This window comes from Drosophila innubila, assembly GCF_004354385.1.
Source record: "Drosophila innubila isolate TH190305 chromosome 2R unlocalized genomic scaffold, UK_Dinn_1.0 1_C_2R, whole genome shotgun sequence".
Taxonomy (NCBI): Eukaryota; Metazoa; Arthropoda; class Insecta; order Diptera; family Drosophilidae; genus Drosophila; species Drosophila innubila.
Window position 1 is genome coordinate 24,260,282 of NW_022995374.1, and position 21,244 is coordinate 24,281,525.

The following is a 21,244-nucleotide window of genomic DNA, read 5'->3' on the forward strand; positions in this document are numbered from 1 at the left end:
AATTGTCCTGGTCGGTGGGCTGTTTCCGGCACGCACATCTGGGTCAAGGGCCAATCAATTTGCCGGCTGACCAGCTAACCAGCTGACCGGAAATGTTGGCCAGCTTTATGTGAATGTGCTTTTAAACAACTGCTTTAACAATTGCGTTAGCTGCTTTATTAACTAAGTACATTAACTAACTGGTAAGTGCTTGTTTCGTTTTTGCGTCAACTGCTTCAAATCTTTGACAATCCCTCCCAGCGATCGGGCACCGTATAGAAGTACCGATCCATTGCCTCCACAAAGCGTTGCTTGTAGAGTTGCGGTGCCACCACTGTTGGCATCTTGCCAATGCCACCGCCAAGTATTCCCGACTGTTTAATTATCGACTCGATCTTCTTGTCCATCGTGTAAGTGCGTATGTAATCTGCAAAAACCTTGCTTTAAATTTGTATATTGTCAACTGAGAGTGGAGAGCGCACCTATTATGCCCAGAACCAACACATTTCGCTTTTGGTCGAGTCCCACAAGCAAGGAGTAGTCCATGACGATGTTCCGCTCCAGAAACGAGGCATCCCTCAGTATGGCATCACGCAGCACAGCTTTGCTGTGCGACAGGACATACAAAGGCTTCGACCAGGACACTATAAGCATAATTCATTACATTACTGCATTTACTCAATCGCCACTAGAGTGTCCACTTACTCTCCACCAGATTCTCATCGAGCAGCACAATTTCGCCATTCTGATTGGTTGGATCCACGTGGCGATTGCGTTCAGAGCCCTTTAGATCGAACTTATTGGATATGTCGCAGCCATAGAAGAGATTCTCCATGACCAGCAGTGACTTTTCCACAAAGCAGCTGTTGGCACAAAGCAGACAAGCATTAGAATTAAATGCAACAATAGATGGACGACCACCACTTACTCCTTCTTTTTGACGCTAACTTTAAAGACCCCAAAGATCTTGGCCAGTAGTGTGGGCTGCTCCTCCTGCTGACACTTGGCAATGTATTCTAAATATTCCGGCGCAAACTGCTCAAAAATGTTCATGTCCTTCTTATCCATCTCTTTGAGAACGAAACGATCATCTGCAAATTGAACAAGTAAGAAAGCTTTAGTCCTGAGATACTCTGACACTTTAGCTTGTTAAATGTAGCTAAAACAGGGATAAACATATAAAACAGGCATTAGCCATTTAAGAATCCATCTTCTGTTCGTTTTTGTCCGAGCCGAAAAGACAGTAAAAGTTTTACAAATTTTAAAATCTTAGGGACCAAAAACTTACTAAGCCTTTCTAAAACCTTTCGGGACGGAAATTTATTTTGAAAGCCAAAATAATTCGAAAAAAATTGTTGCATATTCTAAGAGTTGGCTTCAAGAAATAATGATTTGCATACTTAAAAATCCTAATTCAATTTCTAAAATGAATCTTCATAACTGTATATTTATGATAATATTAAGACTTAAAAGTGATATGGTGCATTTTCCCAGTTGTTTCGAAAGGCTTAAATTTCAAGTCATTTTATAGTGGAATGCGTTATAAAACTACAAATTACATTTAAACAGGAACACCGAAACCTTTCTGGTACAAAGGTTTCAAAGAAGAATGTTTTTCGATTTCGGCACTAGAAATTCTTCGGTTATTCAACGATATAATCACGTATTTCTATTATTGTTGTATTGCACTGTTTATTCTTGAACATTTTTCAAGTATATTATCCAACCGTAATAAAATTTTAAGGGTAGATTCCAACTTCTCTATACATCATTTTTTTTTTTAACTTAAGGATGTAACTGTAAAATTGCTCTTGTAATACAGCAGACTGGATTTGCATGCACCTCAAAGGGACCTATTTACCAAATTTGGTGTTTACGGTATAGCTCTTAGGATCTCGGAAATATGTTTTTTTATACGGACTGAAGGACAGACATGGGAATATCGACTACGCTGTTTATGTTTATTAAGAATATATAATCTCTAGGGGATGTGCTAACATACCCATACCAGGGTATAAACATGTCAATTGAGATTCAACTTAACGATATTCTTGAGCTTTAAGCTTACCCAACGTTTTGCAGAATCGTGAACCGGATTTGCCACCACGCGCCTCCCACTGCACGCTGCGGGACAAGCTGCGGGCGAGGGCAATTCGTGACTCCTCCTCGGCATCCGGCTGATCATCATGGGAGGCGGCACCAACTTCACTGGGTTTGCGCACCAGCTCGATTTCGGAACCGTTTCGATTCTGTGAGATTCTCAGCTCCTCCCGCATTTTACTTCTCTCCAGCCGGCGATAGACCATCCTGTCCAGCTTGGGTGGACTTAAGCACTTGGCGCGCATTGCATCAAATTCACGGGCAAAGTAAATGTTGCACTGGAACTGTCCATTGCCAAAAGCCAGGCAGACGTGCGGGCTGGGAGGCTGTGGTTGCGGTTGACCTTTAGCCTTGCTGCGCTCTTCTGGACCATCTGGACACGCCTCCTCAGCATCGGGATCTAGCTGCTTGTGCTTCGGCTGTGGACTGCAGTTGGCATCGCCTCCGTTGGCCGCCGCTTCGTCGGCATTGAGAGCAGCAATGGCACGTTGATACTCAGTGGAGGTCAGGCCATAGGCAATGACCGAGCTGAGATCGTTCTCGTGCACATTGAGGGGAATGCTGCCCAGGGGCAGGGTCAGATGGTCCTGTGCCGAGAAGGGCGACTGCAAAGGATTCGTCTGGTTATTCGTCGTCTGTCGCAGGGTCAGCAATCGCGACTTGATGGACTTCTTGTCCGAGTTGACGTTCACAGTGGATGCCAGCATTTGGTCCACGGTGAGTTTCTTTTCCACCTCGGCTGTGTCATCGACTGGACACTCTGATGTGGCAGCACTGATGCCACTGATTTCCAACTGCTGCTGATTGCCCGCTCTGCTCTTGGCCAGCTCCTGTTCCAGCTGCTCCGGACGCAGTTCCTCCGTGCAAATGGTGCCCGCATCTATGTGATGCGATTGCTTGGCATGCTTCTGGGTCAGTTGCTCAATCTCATGCAGACGTGGTCCCCACAGCTCAATGCTCTCGGCCAGGGCACGCTTGGCCATGACAAGGGCATCTCTGATGTCATAGGAGTTCACCAGACGCTCCGTCAACAGTGTGTGCACAATTTCCACCTTTTGCTTGAACTGGAACTGATCCTTGGTGAGTGTCGCCTTCAGTCGGGATACCAATGGCGAATTCTCCTCCTCTGTGGCCAGATCCGCAATCCGCTCATGAATTCTTGTGTACACTTCATGTCCCCGTATGGAAAAGCTCTTGATATCCTCCTGCACCTGGATGCCAATGAATGGCTTGGGCAGCTCCATTTGCAACGTCAACGAGGGCAGCTCCGGTTCCCAGACCTCGACGGACGTATACTGGAACTTTGCTCCAACGCCACGAAAGCTAAAATGATGCACATAGTCGCGATGCAATGAATGCTCGCAAGGACTGCTCTGATCGGGCATGGACTCTGTGGGCGGGCGACGTCTGTAGGCGTGTCCATGGAATCGCATCTCCAGATACTTGGCCAGGGACAGGCATTTGGAAGCTGCTGATAGCGGCACCGTTGGCGTCGTCGCATTGCAGATGCTGCACCAGGAGGTAAAGTAGATGCGGGTGGGATCGGATCGTGTCAGATCTTCAGTGAGATAGACATGCACACAGCCCAGGGCGTGGACATAGCGACGGACGTGGCCCAGCATGGGCAAACTGCAGGAGGGACACATCGAATTAAAGAGACAGCAATAGCGTTGGAGGAACTGCTCCAACATGATGTCGTGTTGACCATAGAACTTCATGTCCAGCAGCATGGGCAGCTTGCAGAACGATGAGACGCCCTTGGGATTGTAGTGGAAGCTACAGAAGAGCACAGGCAATCTCTGATGGTTCTGGGGATCCAGTGCATCCTTGTACAGTTGCTCATCGGTCACCTTTTGTGGCCGCTGAATCTGAATCACTTCGCCCGACTTCTTCTTTGGCTTCAGCACTGAAATGACAAATGGTTTACTTCATTTATTTATTCATGTCAAAAAAATGTTAAATTAAAAATAAGATTGAAGATAAGACAAAACAAAGATTAACCATTTTTATAATTTAAATATAATAACCACTGCTGAAAAAATTAAATTTCCCTAACGCTTCTAATGAAACTAAATTTTACCATCATTACAAAAGTCATTAATGAAGCACAACAGGTAAGCCTACTGGCTCTAGCAGGTAAGCTACAGTCGAGAGTACCCGATTATACGAGACCCTTTACTTATTCTGGAAAAACTCATTACGGTGTATGAAAGGATAACCACAATACTTATAAAGTGTGCCAAAATTCAAGGCTTCCAAGGGGGCGTATTAAAATTCTAAAACAATCTTGATATGCTTAGGATATGCAGAAATCTACGAAACATTACTGGTACCTCTAGCTCTTATAATCTCTTCTATACCCTTTGTGCCTTTGTACCCATGTACAACGTAGGAATAGAATAAGCTAAAACTACCAAAATTAAAATTTTAATTCAAACCGAAAATACAAAAAAAAAATTTTTTTTTAAGTTTAGGAGTATTAAAAAAATGTATTTGATCCAAAAACTTGTTGATCCGATTGGAAAGATGTTTCATTTAAAATTAAAAACTGAAACTTATAAAAAGCTTTCGAAGACACGTCCGAAATAAGCGAATTACTGTCTTAAGGGAACATGGTAGCTAAGACGTCCTAATAGGGCAGGAGTACTTATATGAAGGAAACATATTATAATCTTGATGATGCTGAAGACACAGGAATAATAAGGAAGAATATAATAATTAAGGGACAGGGATCATTGTATTTTTGGAACCCTTACCCTTATTAAATCCCTTACCCTTATTTGTCGAGATCCCGACTATAGGATACCCGTTACTTATTTCAATATATTTAAATGTACTATAAAGGAATTACTTGTATTACTTTGAAAACAAAAAATCGCCATATCTGCCGTTCTACTAGTCCGATCTTGATGCGATTCAGTGGGATAATCAATAATATTACTAGATAACGTTAATTACCTTAAAAACTGTATTATCTTAAAAAAATTGAAACAAACTTGATCTGCGTGGGGTATATAGAAATATGTGTGCCAAATTTGGTTACTCTACCTCTTAGAGTCTCATAGATCCTTTTGTTCATACGGACGGACAGACGGACAGACAGACAGACGGACAGACACACAGGGCTATATCGACTCGGCTGTTGATGCTGATCAAGAATATATCGAGCCCAATTTGCATAAATAACGTATGCGCCAAAAAGCAAATTTTACTGGAGACAGTAATTTTGTGTAATCGTGTGTCGGGTTTCGTATGCCGCTTGTCGCTTACGTTATAATTGACAGGTCAATATCTTCGTAAATATATACAATACAAATTAAATATTTTGTGTGTAGATGCGGTTGGTAACTATGAACACATTTGCATCAAAAAACAAATTTCGGAAAAATGGCACTTACGTTATTTATGCAAATTGGGCTCTATATACTATATATTTTATTCCAACGAACACAATATAATACCTTTTAACTTTTTAAGTAACGGGTATAAAAACTAAGATGTATGAAACTTAATCTTACGAGTATAATACTCACTTGGGGCTTTGCCCTTGGGAAAGCGTCCTCCAAAGGATCGAAACTCGGCGAGCTTCGTTTGAATGTCGCGAGTGGTGGCGGCGACCGTGATCTTCATCTTAACAAAATCATGCGCTGGCAGCAACTGCAGTTCGTTCTCCTTGTTGCCCAGTTCCGCGTTGCTCTTGACTGTGTCCGCTTCAATGCTGTCTGGTCGCTCGAGAGCAGTGCCTGGAGTCGTGGACCACAATTTCGAGAAGTAGAGTTCAGCTGGAAAAAGTTTACGCAGCTTGCAATTGCGTCCCTGCTCCGTTTCCAAATACGGAAGTGGAAAAGTTAGAAACGGACTGACAGATAACAACGTGGAGCTTAATGCATTGCGAAAACGATTATCGTATCGCATCTCAACCGCAAGCGCCTCCACGGTAAGATTGGCGGACGAGCTGGTGAGTGCTTCGGCCTGCGAGGATCGCAAAGGATCCGTAAAGTCGGAGACATTTTCACTGACGGCGGCCATAAACTTATCCTCCGACTTGCGCTCACAAAGTGGCCGCTTGGTGCGCATTTGGGTCTCCACCTCCGGCTGTTCCTCACTGCCATTCTCCGTGTTTGGACTGGACTCCTTGGAGTCAAAGATGGGTGGCTTAGGACAAAGGGGCTGGGCAAACTCATCCAATAGGAAAGACATCTCCAGTCGCCAATTGTAGCGGGCAAAGAGAAGCGCCAGCGCCACCTTCTTGGCCCGGGTTAGCTCCGCATTGCTGCCACCTCGCAGGAGGCAAGTGTAGCCACGTGGACTGTTCAGTTTCTCAAAGAACATGAGCGTCTTCCCACACGTATAGTTGCGTATGTAGAAGTCATTGCAGTAGCCCAGTTTGGGCATGTTTATATTCGATTCAATGGAGCTGACTATGTCGCACTGCAGGGTGCGGGCGAGACGTTCCATGACGGACAGCTTGACGTCTAGAACCAAGGTGACGCCAAAGGAGCGTAACAGATCCTGGGCAATGCCCGCCACATTCTTGTGGACGAGCACAACGTTCGGCTCAAAGTTCATGATGCGGGTACAGACGTTGCGTAGGTATTCCTTCTCCTGAAGCATCACCGTCTCAATGGTCACAAACTTGCCCTCGATTCGCTCATAGACAATTGGGCATTGCAGCAGGAGGATGCGTGGAAAGGCGACATGAGTGGCCATGTCCTTGTGGGCCACATTCTTGGAGAAGGCAACGCCATGCACAATTTTCGACTCCTTGGGCCTGCCACCAGGCACCTTTTTGAAGTTGACATAGTTGCGTATGTCCATGAGATCGTTGGTGCAATACTCGGGCTTGAAATGATTCGCTGCCGTGGAGCAGAGCGTCTGGAGAACCTTGCCCCACTCTGCATCCAGATGGTTGGCTCGCAACAATTGTGCCAGCAGCTGCTCCTCATGATCACAGTATGACTCCAGCAGCTTTGTCGATATCGTTGTGAAGCACATATCATTCTCCAATTCCAGCTCCTGAGCAGACTGAAAGCTCTGCGACACATCCATCGACTTGGGCGGATGTGGCTCCGCACTAGTCGCATCAAACTGTGGACTTATTGGATTGGAGTGCTCAGAGCTTCCTTCGCGCGTCTCTGCTATGGTTGTTCCAGGGCGTGATAGCTCCGCAAATCTGTAGTGAAGTGTTGCATCGAACTCGATCTGCTCGGCATCGGGCACAATGGGCTCAAGGAAACCAGCGGCGAGCATGGCATTTAATATAGCCACAGCTTGTACCTCGTTGGCCGACTTGTTGTTCTTCTTGAGAAACTCTATGAGCAGCTGGCCACAGTTTTGAGCTGGCAGCTCGCGCTGCATCTCTTCATGGAGCGTGATCAACGAATTCGATTGCTGCAGTATGTTCTTGCGATCAATCATAGATAGAGTTGTATAATTGTGCTGCGAACTGAATCGCTCCTCCTGATAGCCCAGAGAGGACTTGCGGGACAATTGAACCCGCTGCTTCTGTGCTGCGTGTGTGTTGGACGCATTTTCCTGCACTTCAAGCTTGCTGCTCAGATGCTGCTGCAAGGCCTGAAGATCTTCGCCCATGTTGGTGTCTGACGACTTGAGCGAGGTAAGCACAATCTTGGAACAGTAATTGCACACCTTAAGATCCCCCTCGCAACGTATTATGCTTCCGGGAACTACTTGATTGCAGCACTTGGAGCAGAATATCTGACCGCAAAGACGGCAATGATGTTTACGACGATATAGAGTGAACTTTAGTGCACAGTCATAGCATTCCTTAGCTTTTGAGTCTGGCATCCACAATTGCTGCAGCTCCGTCTCTTTATAGTTTCGCAAATCCTAAAAGAATATAACTTTTAATAAATAGAAATAAATGATAATGAAAATGCACTCACGTTGTTGTTCTTTGAGGCAACAATATTGCTGATGTGTTTGAGTACATTGGACACGGTGCGGCCTTGATTCTGATTCGCTTCACTGGGCAGCTCATCGATACGCTCATAGGCCTCAGATTCTTCAGCAGTGGTTGTGATATCGATGGTGCTATTGCTTGACAGCTTCAGAGTTGTTGGCGGCTGTGGACGACTTGTGCTTAGACTGGAGGATGAACTGCCGCGAGTGATCTCACTGGCCACATCCGCATTCTCCGCCTCCGCGTTGGGAGTTCTCTTCTCCGCATAGAACATGGATTTGCCCACCTGGACATTGCTATTGCCACTGGAGATGTCATTGACGGTGTTGTAGCTTTGATTGTAAACATTTTGAATTTTGTTGACGACGCGTCCAAATAAAGACTCCGGCTTATCCTCGAAATTGCGTGCGAATTCAGTGAGTTTGCTGGGTGAGTGTAGGTGTTGGTGTACGGGATTGTTGTTGTTGCTATTGTTATTGTTGCTTGTGGTGCTGCTGCTACTGCTACTCATGTTGTGGTGTTAATAATAATACTTGTGGTACCAGCAGAGTTGGGGACGTGCTCACACGTGGGCTGCTCGTCCTTGGTTAGATAGCTGTTATGTTGAGCTGATCGATTAAAGCGGCATCCGGTGCCAATGAGCCGAGCGCCAAATCCGTCCACTTTTGTTCCTGGAATTAAAAACGATTGCTCATACAAATTTAGAAGGGAACATCGTTATCAGTGCCAAGTGGTAATTGTTCACCTGTTCGCTTAATGTCAGATGTGAATCACCACCGTCAGCTTCGGGATCGGGTAGCTTCTCAATTGGTACTAATATCTGATCGAACGGCAATACTTCCATGCGCCAAGCATTGTCCACAATGTCCAATAATAGATCATCAATTGGTGCCTGCAAAATATAAAGTAACGCCCCTCCTTAAGTATCCACAAAAACTGACGACGATAAGTAGATAGATAACTGAACTCAGACGTGTTTATTACGTCATTGACAACTCCCGGTCTTGTTAATACCTATTGTTATTTCCACATACTATGTGGGTAAACATAAGATTTATCACAAAGCCACTTTGAGATAACAACAAAAGCGCAACTAATTTGTGTGAAGCGATATTACTTCGCACGTCATGTCAATTACAGTACTTACTTATCAAGTATCTATACTGACTCTTTATCGAACTTACTTGGCTGTCCATCACTTGTTTATATGTTAATAATTAGATTATCCAGTTTTACTTTGTTTTATTCCGCTAATTGTTTACTTTTTTCCAGCAACAAGGCTTATCGGAATGCAGCGCTTAATCGATTGCTAGCGAATTTATGTTTAGCAAAACAGACAAATGGTGGCGCCACTGTTTTGAAACGTCTGGCAGCATTGATTCACGGATCGTAAAATTAACCTGGCGCACTTTTTAAACGTGAATTTATTTTGAGTTAATTAAATATAAATAATAAAGCAATAAATTAATAATTTAATGAAAATTAGTCAATCAAAATTAAATAAAACAAAGGAGTTAATTTTGATGAATTTTGGGAGTTAGTAAAATTGAATTGTAAGTCAATAATCCCAATTTAAAAAAATAAAAATTCTAACAAAATTTCTGTACACATTTTTAAAGTTATATCTTCAAAACAAACAAGCTCCATTTGGCAAATTGATTCAAAAATGAGAATTTACCTTTTTTTTGTAGTTAGCCACCGCTATTTGGTCTCAAGGTTGCCACGCTGTTATTCGACTTTTTGTAGACTTTTCATATTTTTACTTTTTTTAATTAATTATTCTAATTTTAAATTAAGTAAATTCTTTTGCAAAATTTTGTGGCATTTTAATTACATACATATTCTTGAACATGTTGCTTGTTAAAGTAAAAGCTGCGGTCAAACTGACGCGAGCTTGAAATTTGCGCTGCCAATTCTAATTTTTTTACGATCCTGGGATTTTAAAATGGCAGTCTGAAAGTTCACCCAAAATAAAGCATATTAACTAATTTTTTGAAGCCCTTCATTTATTATAAGTAATACCATTACATAGTACTCATTATTCTTAAAAGGAATAGTAATATTAATGAATACTTTTTTAAAAAATAATACAGAAGTAATATCGGTGTTTCAAATATATGTACATATATTTAAATAAATTATAATACATACAAACTATAGGTTCAATGTGGTAGACTCATAAAAATTATAATCAATGCAATTAATTCACTTAAGAAAACATTATAATGAATCATTTAAAAATATTCCGGACAGATATTCTTGGTTATCCGTTTGGAGGAACGTAGGACTCTCTTTCGTTAAGGCCATTTTCTCTTTCTGCAAAAAAGCTTAAATATAAATACTTTAATAAAATAGATAAGAAAATAAATTATTTTTGAGGCAATCAAAAAAGTTCTACTTGTTATACTGGGTTATTATTTCGTAAGACCTTTATCTCTCTTTTGTTAGTTAAGGCCGGAATCGAGTAGACCAGAAATTTACGCCGGCGGAAAGTTTTCTATGGAATAGTTGTCAAATTCTTCTTTTCCTTACGACACCGTATTTTTTATATAAAGTTTAGACCTACCAGTACGTTTTCTGGTCTACTCGATACGGACCTTTAGTCAAATATCTCTTACTACAAAGAACCTAAATATAAATTTGTTAATTGTAAAAATTATGTAAATAACGAAAAATAAATAAGAACCAAAGGTATTATGAATCAATATTCAAGATTGCTATTCCTGGTTATCCGTTTGAAAGACCTTTATCTCTCTTTCGTTAGGTCGTCTTATATTACTGCAAAGAAACTTAACTATAAATATTTGTACAAATTAAATTATAATACATGCCTACTATTCTGATGAACAGTTTACTTTTTATTCCATTAAAATCGTTGAAATTAATTACATAAAAATCGTTTAGAGTATAAAATCGTTGATTGTTCCATTGAATAACTGACTAGATGCAGCATAGCGCTATAAAATTGGCTTTCAAACGTCAGCTATGCCGACATCTTGCCAATTCACCAACAGATGCGATCCGAGAAGAGATGAACATAAATTAAATCACAAAATTCCAAAATACACAAATACAAAATTGTGTTATTGTTTTTTCTCATGAACGAAATGTATTTTTTTATCAATGAAATGCTTGTTATTTTCTTGTTGTTACGAGTATTTTGTTTTCTGAGAGGCACTTAACAAGTTTTTTTTTTTGAAAAAAGTTTTGTTGTATTGGTATTGGGCGAACAACAAGAGGCAAAGGCAATTGTAATCCGTCAACGATGAAGACTAATTGGCAACTGATTTTAAAGCCCTGAGTCGAGCTTAGCACCACACCTCGGACCAGACTAAAAAAGTGAGCAAATAGCGGCGACAGCAACGACGACGACGTCGACGGTTAGAAGCCCAAAAGCGACAATTGAAGAAGTTTCAATTTACGTGACGATGTGTGCGTGTGATGTGCAGCTCAGACAAAAGTTAAACAATTCAAGAAATCAAAATAAAAAAAAACAAAAAAAAGAAACAATAAAATGTTGGCTAAAACGGGGATTGATACCCGTTGCCAGCAGAGAGACACACTCTCTAGTAAATACCTATGCAAAGTGGGGGTGCATGTGTGTCTGGCACACTATCATACCTGTCCGTGTGTGCCTGTATATACTGTACAGACTGCCCAGTGGCAGGTAGCTGACGGTGACGCTGAGCGTTTTTAGCGCAATGGCGCCTGCCCGGCATATTAATGAACTCCCTTTTAGAGTAAAGAAATATGAAATTTAAAAAAATGTAGTTGCCAACAAAAGCCGTGTCCACGTCCACATCCACATCCACAACGTCAGCGACAACCACAATGGAATTTACCGCCATAAAGCAAGAGTTAAAGTAATACGATTTTCCAAACACGGTCACAATTCCCGCCTCGGCTATTTCCGCTTTGTGGGAGGAGAAGTCACCTGTGTGCCTGCATAGATTTCAATAAAACTCCAACAGCCAACCGAAGAGAATACGAAGAACGAAGAAGAAGACAGCACAGACAATAGCTTTGGCGTCCGTTCTTCTTGAACATGGTAAATTACATTACATATACTATATGCACGAGTATTGATGGTCGATTATAAAAAAGAGTCACGTGCCAAGCTTCTTCTACATACGATAAGCACATATAGTACATATATACCTATATATCTCTTGAAACTTATATAAAAACATACTTTTGTACGATCGTGTCGCGGTCGGCGTTACGAGAATGTGTGTACTATAGAATAAGATCTCTGTTGATTTGTCGATCCTAAAAGCCGGCGGCTTACGTTTCACTTGATAAATGCAACGTTTGGGATCCGTTTGTGTAATAATTTGAATATTATTATTCATATACACACGTCGCACGTTTTGTTTCATTTCTTTAGCAATAAAGTCGCCAACTCACGCACCAATTTAGTGACCATATAGTCAAAAAACAATTTGAATTCCAATGTTCAAGGCATCATCACGATGATTCAAACAGTTTTGAACTTGTTTTCTAATCAAATACTATACTTATCTATGTCTTTATAAATATGGGCTAAGCTTTACGAAAGTACCGTTGCTTCCATCCCTCCCTTCCAATATTTTCGATATTATCTATATCCGTTTGTATCCAAAGCGATTCCAAGTGTGACTTAATGTGCAATTTAATATGCATAGCTCGAATCATCGATTTGGCCATAAATGTCTTTACGTTTGCCCAATTGTTTCATAATATCTCTTTCTAACTTATTTCTATTATATTATTTTTTATTGCTTCCTTTTATGCACATACCGTTTTACTCAAATCAAACAGCACCAATGAAATTTATTTTAATTATTAATTTCATATTTTGAGCACATATTTCAATATGCCGACAGGAAAGTTTTCTACCTCTGCCTTTCTTACAATCTATGGAAATCTAAGAAATTTAAGCGGAAATGAAAAAGAAAGGGTAAGCAGGAAACAACATTCTATATTGAAAAAGTATACAAAATTAGTAGTCTTAATTTAAGTTAATATCTATAAAGTTCCCAGATTCATTAATACAAATTGTATTGCAATTTTATTTGAAACGTTTCTAGTTTAAATCAATTTTTGATTAGTATAAAATAGGATTTAATCTGATTGTTTTAATTTAAAATTTTTTCATTTCACAATAATCAAATCCCTAAGAATTTCATTACCATAACATAGTTTTACTAATTAATTTCTAGTTTAAATCAATTTTTGATTAGTATAAAATTGGATTTAATTCTGATTAAATAATTACAATTATATAATTACAAGTTTGTCGTTTTGAACAATTAAATAAATTCGTATAATCAAAATCATACCGGTGGTGGTTGCTTCCAGCTTCATCTAAACCACATTCGTATTTCTATTAGAAAACGATAAGGTCCATAAGATTACGAAACAATTCGCTGTAACAAATAGTTTTTTCGTGTTTGTTGACGAACTAGGTTTTTTTCGTTGCCCTCTTGCATCAAGTCCGCTCCGGCCCATCTTCCAATACTGTTATGGAAGCTTTATCAAGATTAAACACATCATAAGAAGAGTCTTCCCCGTCAGACTCCTGCGACTTTTCATCATCGAAACTTAACTTGCGTCTACGTTTGGCAATTTTCGCGACTTTCTCTTTCTTGTCCTTTTTCATTTCCGTTACCTTTGTCTATCATAAATGGATGACGTCGCTGCCAAAGTTGAATAAACATTCAATAATTAATTAATTTCATCTTAACTGGAAAGTGTACTACTTGGGAGTGGGGGGTACTACTTACTTTGATGTGCTGGTAAAAATTGCCTGTGCATTTGCCAGATTGCCGCGAAGCCGGTGCTGTGATGGACAATAAATGCATTTCACGACTACACGACCGCCCTCCGCTTTTTGATTTTAAATATACCTCCATTCAAAATGTAAGGGATCTTTTTTGTTTCGTCGGCCATCTCAAGAAAAGTGGAATTGTTCTCAATTGTTAAAAAGCACCGTTAGTTCTCCCGGCGTGGCGTCCTTTTAAATTGGGGCTGTCACCCTACAGAATTTCCCGATCTGGCAGCTTGTTCTAGTTTAATAAAATAAAAAATTCAGTTGCAACTTTGAAAATTTGAAATTTTTCTTATTTTTGAAGCTAAAATTTTGAAAATTTTTGCAGAATTTTTGTTGGAATTTTCTCGCTTTTATGATACTTTTATTTTTAGAATTTATTTTTTAACTTCTTTTACCTTAGGTTAACGAGTTTCAAACATTCAAAAATTTATTATTTTTTTTCGAATTTCGAATTTTACATTTTCATCAAAATGTTAATTAATTTCAAAGTTATTGCATTTTAAAATTTGCATCAACTAAAATTTAAAATTTCGTCCGGTAAAGTATCGATATCACTAAGAAATGGGTATTAAATTGAATCTATCGATTTTTTAGATTCAAGGCTGCCACACCGTTATTGAGTCCAGGGCTGCCATACTGTTTTTCTTAACCTATTTTGTAAGATATTTTTCGAGTGCTTTTCAGCCAGAAACAGCTTTTTTCCTCTACAAAACTGGCAGCACTGGTATGCTTTGCATCAAAAATATTCGTTCTGCTAGGGCATAATAAAAATAAACGGTGCCGTAAAACAGTGCTTAAACAGTTTAGGCAACAGCTGATTTGGGCTAGAGAAAGTTTTATTTATACATATATAAAATAAATCTTGGGCTTGAAGAACATCAAACTGTTCAGAGTTTTTCTAGGCCTCTCACATCATCACAAGAGTATCATATATGACCGCAAACAATTCAAAAATGATAAATAAAAAGCGATTGATTTTGTTTGGAAATTCAGATAAAATTCAACTGATCCAAGAGGTGGAAAAGAACCGCCTTTTATGGGATCCTTCTGATAAAAAGCATTACGATGCTGTTTATATTAAAAGTGCCTGGGAGAACATAGCCGAGGTGCTCAATAGAAGTGGTAATTTTTCTTTATCTCTAAGTATCTGAAACGCCATTAACTCAAACATTTGTACGTCAGTAAGTGATTGCAAGACAGCATGGAAATCTCTTCGAGATAGCTACAGATACCACCGCTCGGTGGCAACCCGGAAGCGCCAGAGTACTGCCGGTGGAGCTGGATCGGAGCAGACCAAAGTCAGCGACGGGGTGGAGTGGCATTTAGCTCCTTATATGGCGTATCTTGCGAAGGTCTCTTCGCAAAAGCGGTAAGTAGAAATGTCCAAATTACAATCATTATTTTGAACGTTTCTTTTTGTAGTACTTCTGAGAGTACTCCAGTCGATGAGAGCGCTTCAACAAGTCAAGACCCCTCTATTGAACCAGACTTGGACTGCTCTATTCCAGAATCGAATTCCTCTCAATGCAGTAATAATGATATTGACGAAGTTCCAATCGATGGCGATGCAAGCACATCCTCTGATGCCTCGTCGGAATCGTTTGTTAGTATACAATTATATTAAGTGTTTGTAAAAATAACATCACTCATTTGTATTTAAGGAGCAGCCCAACAAGAAACGCAATCTGCAGCTGGCAACGAATTCGGGCGACGTTTTAGATATGCTTGAAAACTTTATCTCTGAACAGAAAGAAAAGTTTGAACGCACAGAGCCGATTCCGCTTCGTCCAGTTATTCAGTACTGGGATGGCATTCTAAACGAGATTCAGCCAAAATATGCTAAGGAAGCTGAACGAGCAGTAACTCAGTTGCTTTGGAACTACCAGAAGATGGCTAATCCATAATTAGATGCTGTTGTACTCTCTTGACGACTGATGTGACTCAAAGTATTCACAAAAGGAGCATTGTTATTATATTATGCTCCTAAAAACAGCACCGAAATGATGCTTTGATGCAATATTCAAAATAATACTCCTTATGTTAATAACTTGGACCACATCTTTAAAATTTAGTATTAAAATATAAGATAAATAAATAAGACTGTTACCATAAATTAAGACTAAGCAGGATATTTTATTATTGGCTGGAAAAATAATAAAAGTTATTGAATTGATTACACTTCAGCAGCTTCATTTTGCAGAGAAGCCGATGAAGAGTTGACATACTCCTTTATATTGTCGCGTATGTACTTTGGGTAATCCTGACAGCGACCGCGAAAGGACAGAAGTTCGACGAGTGTTGTATGTGTGTGGGTGTGTGCGTCCAGATCCTTCGGTAAGTATTGGTCTGCGGGACTCGTTCGTAATACAAAGTTGTGCAAGGAACAGCAAGCTGCAACAATTTTCTGGGCCGTATCCGGATTGCTTAACTGAGTGCGTTGCACGGCCATCCACTTGGCGCAAAGTATTCCAAAGGCATTATCTATACAACGTCGAGCTCGATTTAAGCGATGATTAAATATCCGCTCGGGTACATCCCGCTTTCTAGATCCGTACGGCTTCATTATCCTGCTAATTAATGGGAACACATCGTTTCCTACCATAAAATATGGTGTCGATATGCCATTCAGCAGCTCGTTTCCGGGGAACTCCAGACTATCCGACAATACTGCCTTTCCCAGTTTGCTGTGCGAAAAAGCATTCGTGTCTCCCTCCCTACCGCCAGCACCAACTTCGATGAATGTGAACCGATAGGATGCATCGCAAACTGCCATTAGGACAATCGAGTAGAAGCCCTAAAGATGTAGGTAAAATGTGACTACTAAGAAGGGATTTGCCTTATCAAAGTCACTTACTTTGTGATTGTAAAAATCATCGTCATCATTAAGAGGGCTCTTAATTTGGATGTGTTTAGCGTCGATGGCACCAATGCAGTGTGGAAAGTTCCATTGCTTTTCAAAATCATCTGCCCACTCCAACATATTCTCCTTGTCCCACTTTGGAAACTCGCTGGTCAGCGCAGAGCAAATGCCATCACATACCAGGTCGATGGTAGCTCCCATATGTTGCTTTTTGATTCGATAGGATGAACCATTCTGGATATGTAGGTTTCCGGATGCAAGCATTCTAATAAACAAATCGATGAATATCTAATTTACGACTACATCCAATTACAATACACTTACTCGAGGACAACGGCAAACGTTGTTTTGAGCGACATCGCATCCGAGCGTAAATTCCTCTTCGGGATCAGATATGGCTCCACCAAACTGAACAAATAGTTAAAGTTGGATTCGCTCATATGGAAATTCTCAATGAACACTCTTGGAGACTGTGTCATGTTTTCGAACTGCAAATAAACACGACATATTTTGTACACTTGTACAGATATTTATAATATCTAAATATGAATACTTACAGCGGTAACAAATCGTCCCTTGTTGCGCCTTTTACGCAAATACGGATTTCCGCGTTGTGATTTATGCTGGCGTTCCAGGACTTCTTCCTCCTCCTCCTCCTGCCTTTTCAGCACAGCATAATAGGCTAACAATCCCACAATTACACCATTCATTGCCATTGCTCTATGGTTCATTTTAAATGAATTGCAATTTCTTGTTTTGAACAACAGTCTGTCGGTATTTTCGAACTGTTTTGTTTTGATTTGTCAACAGCGGACGCTCCAGTGTTACCACTTAACTTTCTGTTATTTTTGTTGCATTGTTGCATTGGCCACACTAGCATATGCTGGCGCTCAGAAAATTGTAGAGCACGCAAACATTTGTTGTACGTAAAAAATAAATAATTGCTATAAGAAAATAAATTTAATTAAACCGAGCAGCATGCGTCCCAAACTAAGCATAAGGGAAGAAGTGGAGCAGCTGTTTGAGAAGAAGTTCCAATATCAAAAGCCAACTAACGGTGCCTCCTGGTTGCTGCCATTAGAAGAGCCGCTGTTCAGTGAATTCTACCAGTTCGAGTCTCTGCAGAATCTCAAGGATCAGCTGAATTCTGTCAAGAGTAAGCTTAACAATTATGGGGTGCAGGAGTGGAGCACACACACAAATCGTCGGGATCCGTCGGGAGAGATTTCGTGGCGGTTGAAAAACGAAACAAAGGCTGAGTTTGTAACCGTAAGTTGTGGTTTCATCTCTACTTAATCCATATTAAGCGAATGATTTTCAGGTAGCTTGGTGCAAGATCTTTGAGTGCCTGCATCGTTATCCACTCATCACACAGCCGGTTCTTAATAGTCTTCATCTTTGCGAGGCTCCAGGTGCTTTTATCGCTGCACTGAATCATTATTTGCACTCGGCTCACAAACCAAATGAGGTAACAATGGTTCAAGTCAAGATCGGCAAACATTACCAAGATTACCGTCATTGCAGATAAAGTGGAACTGGCGTTCGACTACTTTGAATCCGTACTACGAGGGAAATGCGCTCAATGAGATGATTACCGACGATCGTTTCATATTTCACACTCTGGACAATTGGCTCTTCCATAAGGACTTGACTGGCAATCTACTGAGTATGGACAACATAGATCACATGACCCACAGGTGTGCCGAAGTGTTCCAAGACGGCGTTCAACTGGTCACAGCTGATGGTTCAATTGATTGCTCTGCTCAGCCCGATTGCCAGGAGGAGATCGTCGCCCGTCTTTTCTTTGCGGAAATTGTCAGTGCACTGAAGATACTCAGTCCGGGTGGCAATTTTGTTATTAAAATGTTTACGTTGTTTGAGGCGTGTAGCGTTTCTGTGATGTACATGCTGAACTGCGTCTTCCAGCGAGTGCACATCTACAAGCCGGCGACATCTAAGCGTGGCAATTCCGAAGTCTATGTCATCTGCATGGATTACCGCAAGGACACTCCCGGTCTACCTCGTCTGTTGGAGGCATTGCAAGCCAAGCTCGCCCAGCCAAACGATGCCATGGTCATGCCTCTGTTTGGCAAATCCCAGATACCCAAAGATTTTCAGCTGCAACACGAGATCGGATGTAGACTCTACTTGAAGCTGCAGGTGGATGCCATCGAAAGCAGCATCTACGCATACGAGTCCAAGGATCGCTACTATCTCCGCCATCTGCACCATCTGCGAGGAGTCGTCTCTGCCATGTACTACAATCGCTACAAGGTGCGACCCTTGGCCGACGAGCTGTGCATTGTTAGGCAGCAGGATATCAACAAGTCATTGGGATTCACGGTGCCCGTCTATGGTGGCTCCTACACGGAGCGGGAGCATCTCAGACAGGGCGATATACTAAAACAAATCTACTGCCTGCGACGCGAGTTCAATCAGCTGGAGAAGTGTCCAACTGCTACACGGAGCTACACCCACGTCAAAGACCCGCAATTGCAGCTAAAACTGGAACTGTCTCGAGGAGCACCTGTGAGGGAGCTGCAGAGCAGTCTGTTTGCTTCGGAACCGGTGCTGCTGCTCCGTTTACGCATACTGGACACATTCGAGCTCGATCCGCTCTGGCAAACAGCGCCCAAGTGCTTGTTTCTTGATAGCAGCGACAGCAAGACGATATCACTAAATTACGCACCGTCGACTGATGACTCAACATTTCATAAAGTTCAGCAGCGTTTCTTTGTTAAGCTGGTTGAGTCATTGCTGGAACTAAGGCCCCATAGAATTGTGTTTCATAATTTCCTATTTCTCACCCATTACGCGGCATCTGTGCTCCTATTCCTAGCCGAGCTAATCTATCAGCACACCGAGTTTGACAGTAGTCTTCCAGAGCAGACCATCACACTGAGTGTCCTGCAGGATGACAAGGAGATGGTGGAGCAGCTGCAACAATTGCGCCAAGTGCTTAGCAGCGATGATGAGAAGGAAGGAGCAGTGCACAGTGTGCTGAGTCTCAAGCAACTCCAGAAGAATCAGTTCAGCAATGCCCTCATCCTCTACAACAACAGTGTCCTGGTGGCCTGCTATCGCCGCATGCTGGGCGAGGATTCGTTCCCGACCCGCATGAGCATTGATCAGGCTGAAACTGAAGCCGTAAACGATATTAAAGAGACTGAAACAGTCGAAGGAATTGTGTGTTAATTATGTATTGTATATATATTATTTATCTTGCATAAAAGATCCATGATCCTCTCGATTTTCGTTTACATATGTATTTTCGTATTTAAAAACAATTAATGCAAATTAATTTCTACTACAATAATTACTCAGAGTTTATACAAATTTCGACAAGACTTTTGTATATATAAACTAGGTTGTGACGTTCGTCTCCTTGGAACAGTTTATACATCTTCATTTTCTACGCAAATTTCATGTTAATTTCGTGTTTAAGTAGGTTGTGTTTGGGTTTTAGGGTGTGGATTGTGGATTGTGGGATTACAGTTCATTTCTCATCTGGCGACTGGCAATGTGGATGCGGGAGCTTAGGTTTTGGTTTTATCATCCCGGCTACATTTGCGATTGCTCGGTGCCGGCTACTTGACATCGTTGGACTAATCAGCCGGACGCTTTTCGCTGTGTTTCCTGGTGTAATCCTCGGCGTTCTTCACAAATTTCTTCTTGTCCTTGAGGAACTCCTCGGCTAGTTCGGCACGCAGTGGATGCTCTGGTTCGGGATCGTTGATGAGTGCTATCAATGCCTGAACCACTTGGTCGGTGCGGGTTGCCGGCTTCCAGTTCTCGGTGCTGATAATTGGCAAGCACACTTGTCCCTTTTCATCAATGTTGGGATGATAGATTTTTGTTTTAAAACTTATCTTTGGTGGCTTGAAGGGATACTCTGCCGGAAAGTTGATTTCGATGCGAAACGCTCCCTTGTTGTAGGGTGGATTGTCGGGCAGGATCAAGCCCGTCCAGCGCAGCAGGTTGTCATCATCGGCCTTGATGTCACGAAATGATTTTAAACTACTTTCCTGTAAGTCGACGAGCTCCTTGCGTAGACGTCGCGGTGCAGCCATTTTTTAAATGTGCTTAATAATTGCTCCAAATCGATGGAACCCGCAGCTGGAAACAGAATGTTGAGATGATGCAATTTTTGCCTTGTAATTGCTTTGAATATCGAGGATATGTGCTATTTTGCACTCTTTTTCACATTTTATTGTGGCAAAAAATAGAGTTGTATCACCACTGTTGACAGCTTAGCTATTTTATAGCTAGATCTGGCTATTTTCAGAATTCGGTTGATAGAAATATCCCAAAATTGATATTAGCTGGAAATCTGGCTATTTTGAATGTATATTTAGCAAGGTTTTGCTATTAATATTTTTGGTAAAACTGTGCATGCGCAATAAAAAATTACATGGTTTCTAGTCAGAAACAGCTTTTGTTCCCCCTAAAAACATGCCAGCACTGGTGTGAAAGACTGCCACCAGGTTCAAAGGCTGCCACCCTACAGAAATTTTCCGATCTGGCAGCTTGTTCTAATTGGGGCTGCCACCCTACAGAATTTCTCGATCTG

General features: G+C 41.2%; 6 protein-coding genes across 8 annotated transcripts; 2 read left to right on the forward strand and 4 right to left on the reverse strand.

Moving 5' to 3' along the window:
- Nucleotides 1–133: 133 nt before the first annotated feature.
- LOC117782819 (putative 1-phosphatidylinositol 3-phosphate 5-kinase) lies at nucleotides 134–8,648 on the reverse strand. Its single transcript, XM_034619864.1, has 7 exons — nucleotides 7,986–8,648; nucleotides 5,613–7,929; nucleotides 2,048–3,985; nucleotides 908–1,070; nucleotides 685–842; nucleotides 462–623; nucleotides 134–406 (listed from the first exon to the last, which is right to left on the reverse strand). Exons 1-7 carry the CDS (start codon nucleotides 8,511–8,513, stop codon nucleotides 216–218), a joined length of 5,457 nt encoding a protein of 1,818 aa, XP_034475755.1. The 5' UTR covers nucleotides 8,514–8,648; the 3' UTR covers nucleotides 134–215.
- LOC117782822 (anaphase-promoting complex subunit 13) lies at nucleotides 8,535–9,281 on the reverse strand. 2 transcript variants are annotated; one of them, XM_034619867.1, is made up of 3 exons: nucleotides 9,187–9,281; nucleotides 8,748–8,894; nucleotides 8,535–8,673 (listed from the first exon to the last, which is right to left on the reverse strand). In XM_034619867.1, exons 1-3 carry the CDS (start codon nucleotides 9,196–9,198, stop codon nucleotides 8,590–8,592), a joined length of 243 nt encoding a protein of 80 aa, XP_034475758.1. In that variant the 5' UTR covers nucleotides 9,199–9,281; the 3' UTR covers nucleotides 8,535–8,589. The 2 variants fall into 2 exon arrangements, with proteins under 2 accessions (XP_034475758.1, XP_034475759.1); XM_034619868.1 differs by having other exon boundaries at nucleotides 9,171–9,269.
- A 5,329-nt stretch (nucleotides 9,282–14,610) lies between these two features.
- Nucleotides 14,611–15,933, forward strand: LOC117783433 (transcription factor Adf-1-like). Of its 2 annotated transcripts, none has more exons than XM_034620837.1 (4): nucleotides 14,611–14,936; nucleotides 14,997–15,183; nucleotides 15,237–15,417; nucleotides 15,482–15,933. In XM_034620837.1, exons 1-4 carry the CDS (start codon nucleotides 14,747–14,749, stop codon nucleotides 15,716–15,718), a joined length of 795 nt encoding a protein of 264 aa, XP_034476728.1. In that variant the 5' UTR covers nucleotides 14,611–14,746; the 3' UTR covers nucleotides 15,719–15,933. The 2 variants fall into 2 exon arrangements, with proteins under 2 accessions (XP_034476728.1, XP_034476727.1); XM_034620836.1 differs by having other exon boundaries at nucleotides 14,613–14,936; nucleotides 15,476–15,933.
- Nucleotides 15,924–17,538, reverse strand: LOC117783432 (putative nuclease HARBI1). The gene is made up of 4 exons (XM_034620834.1): nucleotides 17,232–17,538; nucleotides 16,999–17,162; nucleotides 16,669–16,939; nucleotides 15,924–16,608 (listed from the first exon to the last, which is right to left on the reverse strand). The coding sequence occupies exons 1-4, from the start codon at nucleotides 17,403–17,405 to the stop codon at nucleotides 15,988–15,990; spliced, it is 1,230 nt and encodes a 409-aa protein (XP_034476725.1). The 5' UTR covers nucleotides 17,406–17,538; the 3' UTR covers nucleotides 15,924–15,987.
- A 52-nt stretch (nucleotides 17,539–17,590) lies between these two features.
- On the forward strand, nucleotides 17,591–19,924 carry LOC117783431 (cap-specific mRNA (nucleoside-2'-O-)-methyltransferase 2). The gene is made up of 3 exons (XM_034620833.1): nucleotides 17,591–17,943; nucleotides 17,996–18,142; nucleotides 18,199–19,924. The coding sequence occupies exons 1-3, from the start codon at nucleotides 17,653–17,655 to the stop codon at nucleotides 19,867–19,869; spliced, it is 2,109 nt and encodes a 702-aa protein (XP_034476724.1). The 5' UTR covers nucleotides 17,591–17,652; the 3' UTR covers nucleotides 19,870–19,924.
- Nucleotides 19,859–20,902, reverse strand: LOC117783434 (ubiquitin-conjugating enzyme E2 L3). The gene has a single exon (XM_034620838.1). The coding sequence runs from the start codon at nucleotides 20,742–20,744 to the stop codon at nucleotides 20,280–20,282; it is 465 nt and encodes a 154-aa protein (XP_034476729.1). The 5' UTR covers nucleotides 20,745–20,902; the 3' UTR covers nucleotides 19,859–20,279.
- Between the last annotated feature and the right edge of the window lie 342 nt (nucleotides 20,903–21,244).

Coding starts and splice junctions, on each gene's coding strand:
- LOC117782819 (XM_034619864.1), bottom strand. CDS start 8,513: ATGAGTAGCAGTAGCAGCAGCACCACAAGCAACAATAACAATAGCAAC. Junction 3,986..5,612: donor TCCCAAGGGCAAAGCCCCAA/GTGAGTATTATA, acceptor TTGTCATTTCAG/TGCTGAAGCCAAAGAAGAAG. Junction 624..684: donor CGATGAGAATCTGGTGGAGA/GTAAGTGGACAC, acceptor TTATGCTTATAG/TGTCCTGGTCGAAGCCTTTG.
- LOC117782822 (XM_034619867.1), bottom strand. Junction 8,674..8,747: donor ATCTGACATTAAGCGAACAG/GTGAACAATTAC, acceptor TTTTAATTCCAG/GAACAAAAGTGGACGGATTT.
- LOC117783433 (XM_034620836.1), top strand. CDS start 14,747: ATGACCGCAAACAATTCAAAAATGATAAATAAAAAGCGATTGATTTTG. Junction 15,184..15,236: donor AAGGTCTCTTCGCAAAAGCG/GTAAGTAGAAAT, acceptor TTCTTTTTGTAG/TACTTCTGAGAGTACTCCAG. Junction 15,418..15,475: donor ATGCCTCGTCGGAATCGTTT/GTTAGTATACAA, acceptor TTTGTATTTAAG/GAGCAGCCCAACAAGAAACG.
- LOC117783432 (XM_034620834.1), bottom strand. CDS start 17,405: ATGAACCATAGAGCAATGGCAATGAATGGTGTAATTGTGGGATTGTTA. Junction 17,163..17,231: donor AGGGACGATTTGTTACCGCT/GTAAGTATTCAT, acceptor GTTTATTTGCAG/TTCGAAAACATGACACAGTC. Junction 16,609..16,668: donor ATGATTTTTACAATCACAAA/GTAAGTGACTTT, acceptor CTACATCTTTAG/GGCTTCTACTCGATTGTCCT.
- LOC117783431 (XM_034620833.1), top strand. CDS start 17,653: ATGCGTCCCAAACTAAGCATAAGGGAAGAAGTGGAGCAGCTGTTTGAG. Junction 17,944..17,995: donor CAAAGGCTGAGTTTGTAACC/GTAAGTTGTGGT, acceptor AATGATTTTCAG/GTAGCTTGGTGCAAGATCTT. Junction 18,143..18,198: donor CGGCTCACAAACCAAATGAG/GTAACAATGGTT, acceptor CCGTCATTGCAG/ATAAAGTGGAACTGGCGTTC.
- LOC117783434 (XM_034620838.1), bottom strand. CDS start 20,744: ATGGCTGCACCGCGACGTCTACGCAAGGAGCTCGTCGACTTACAGGAA.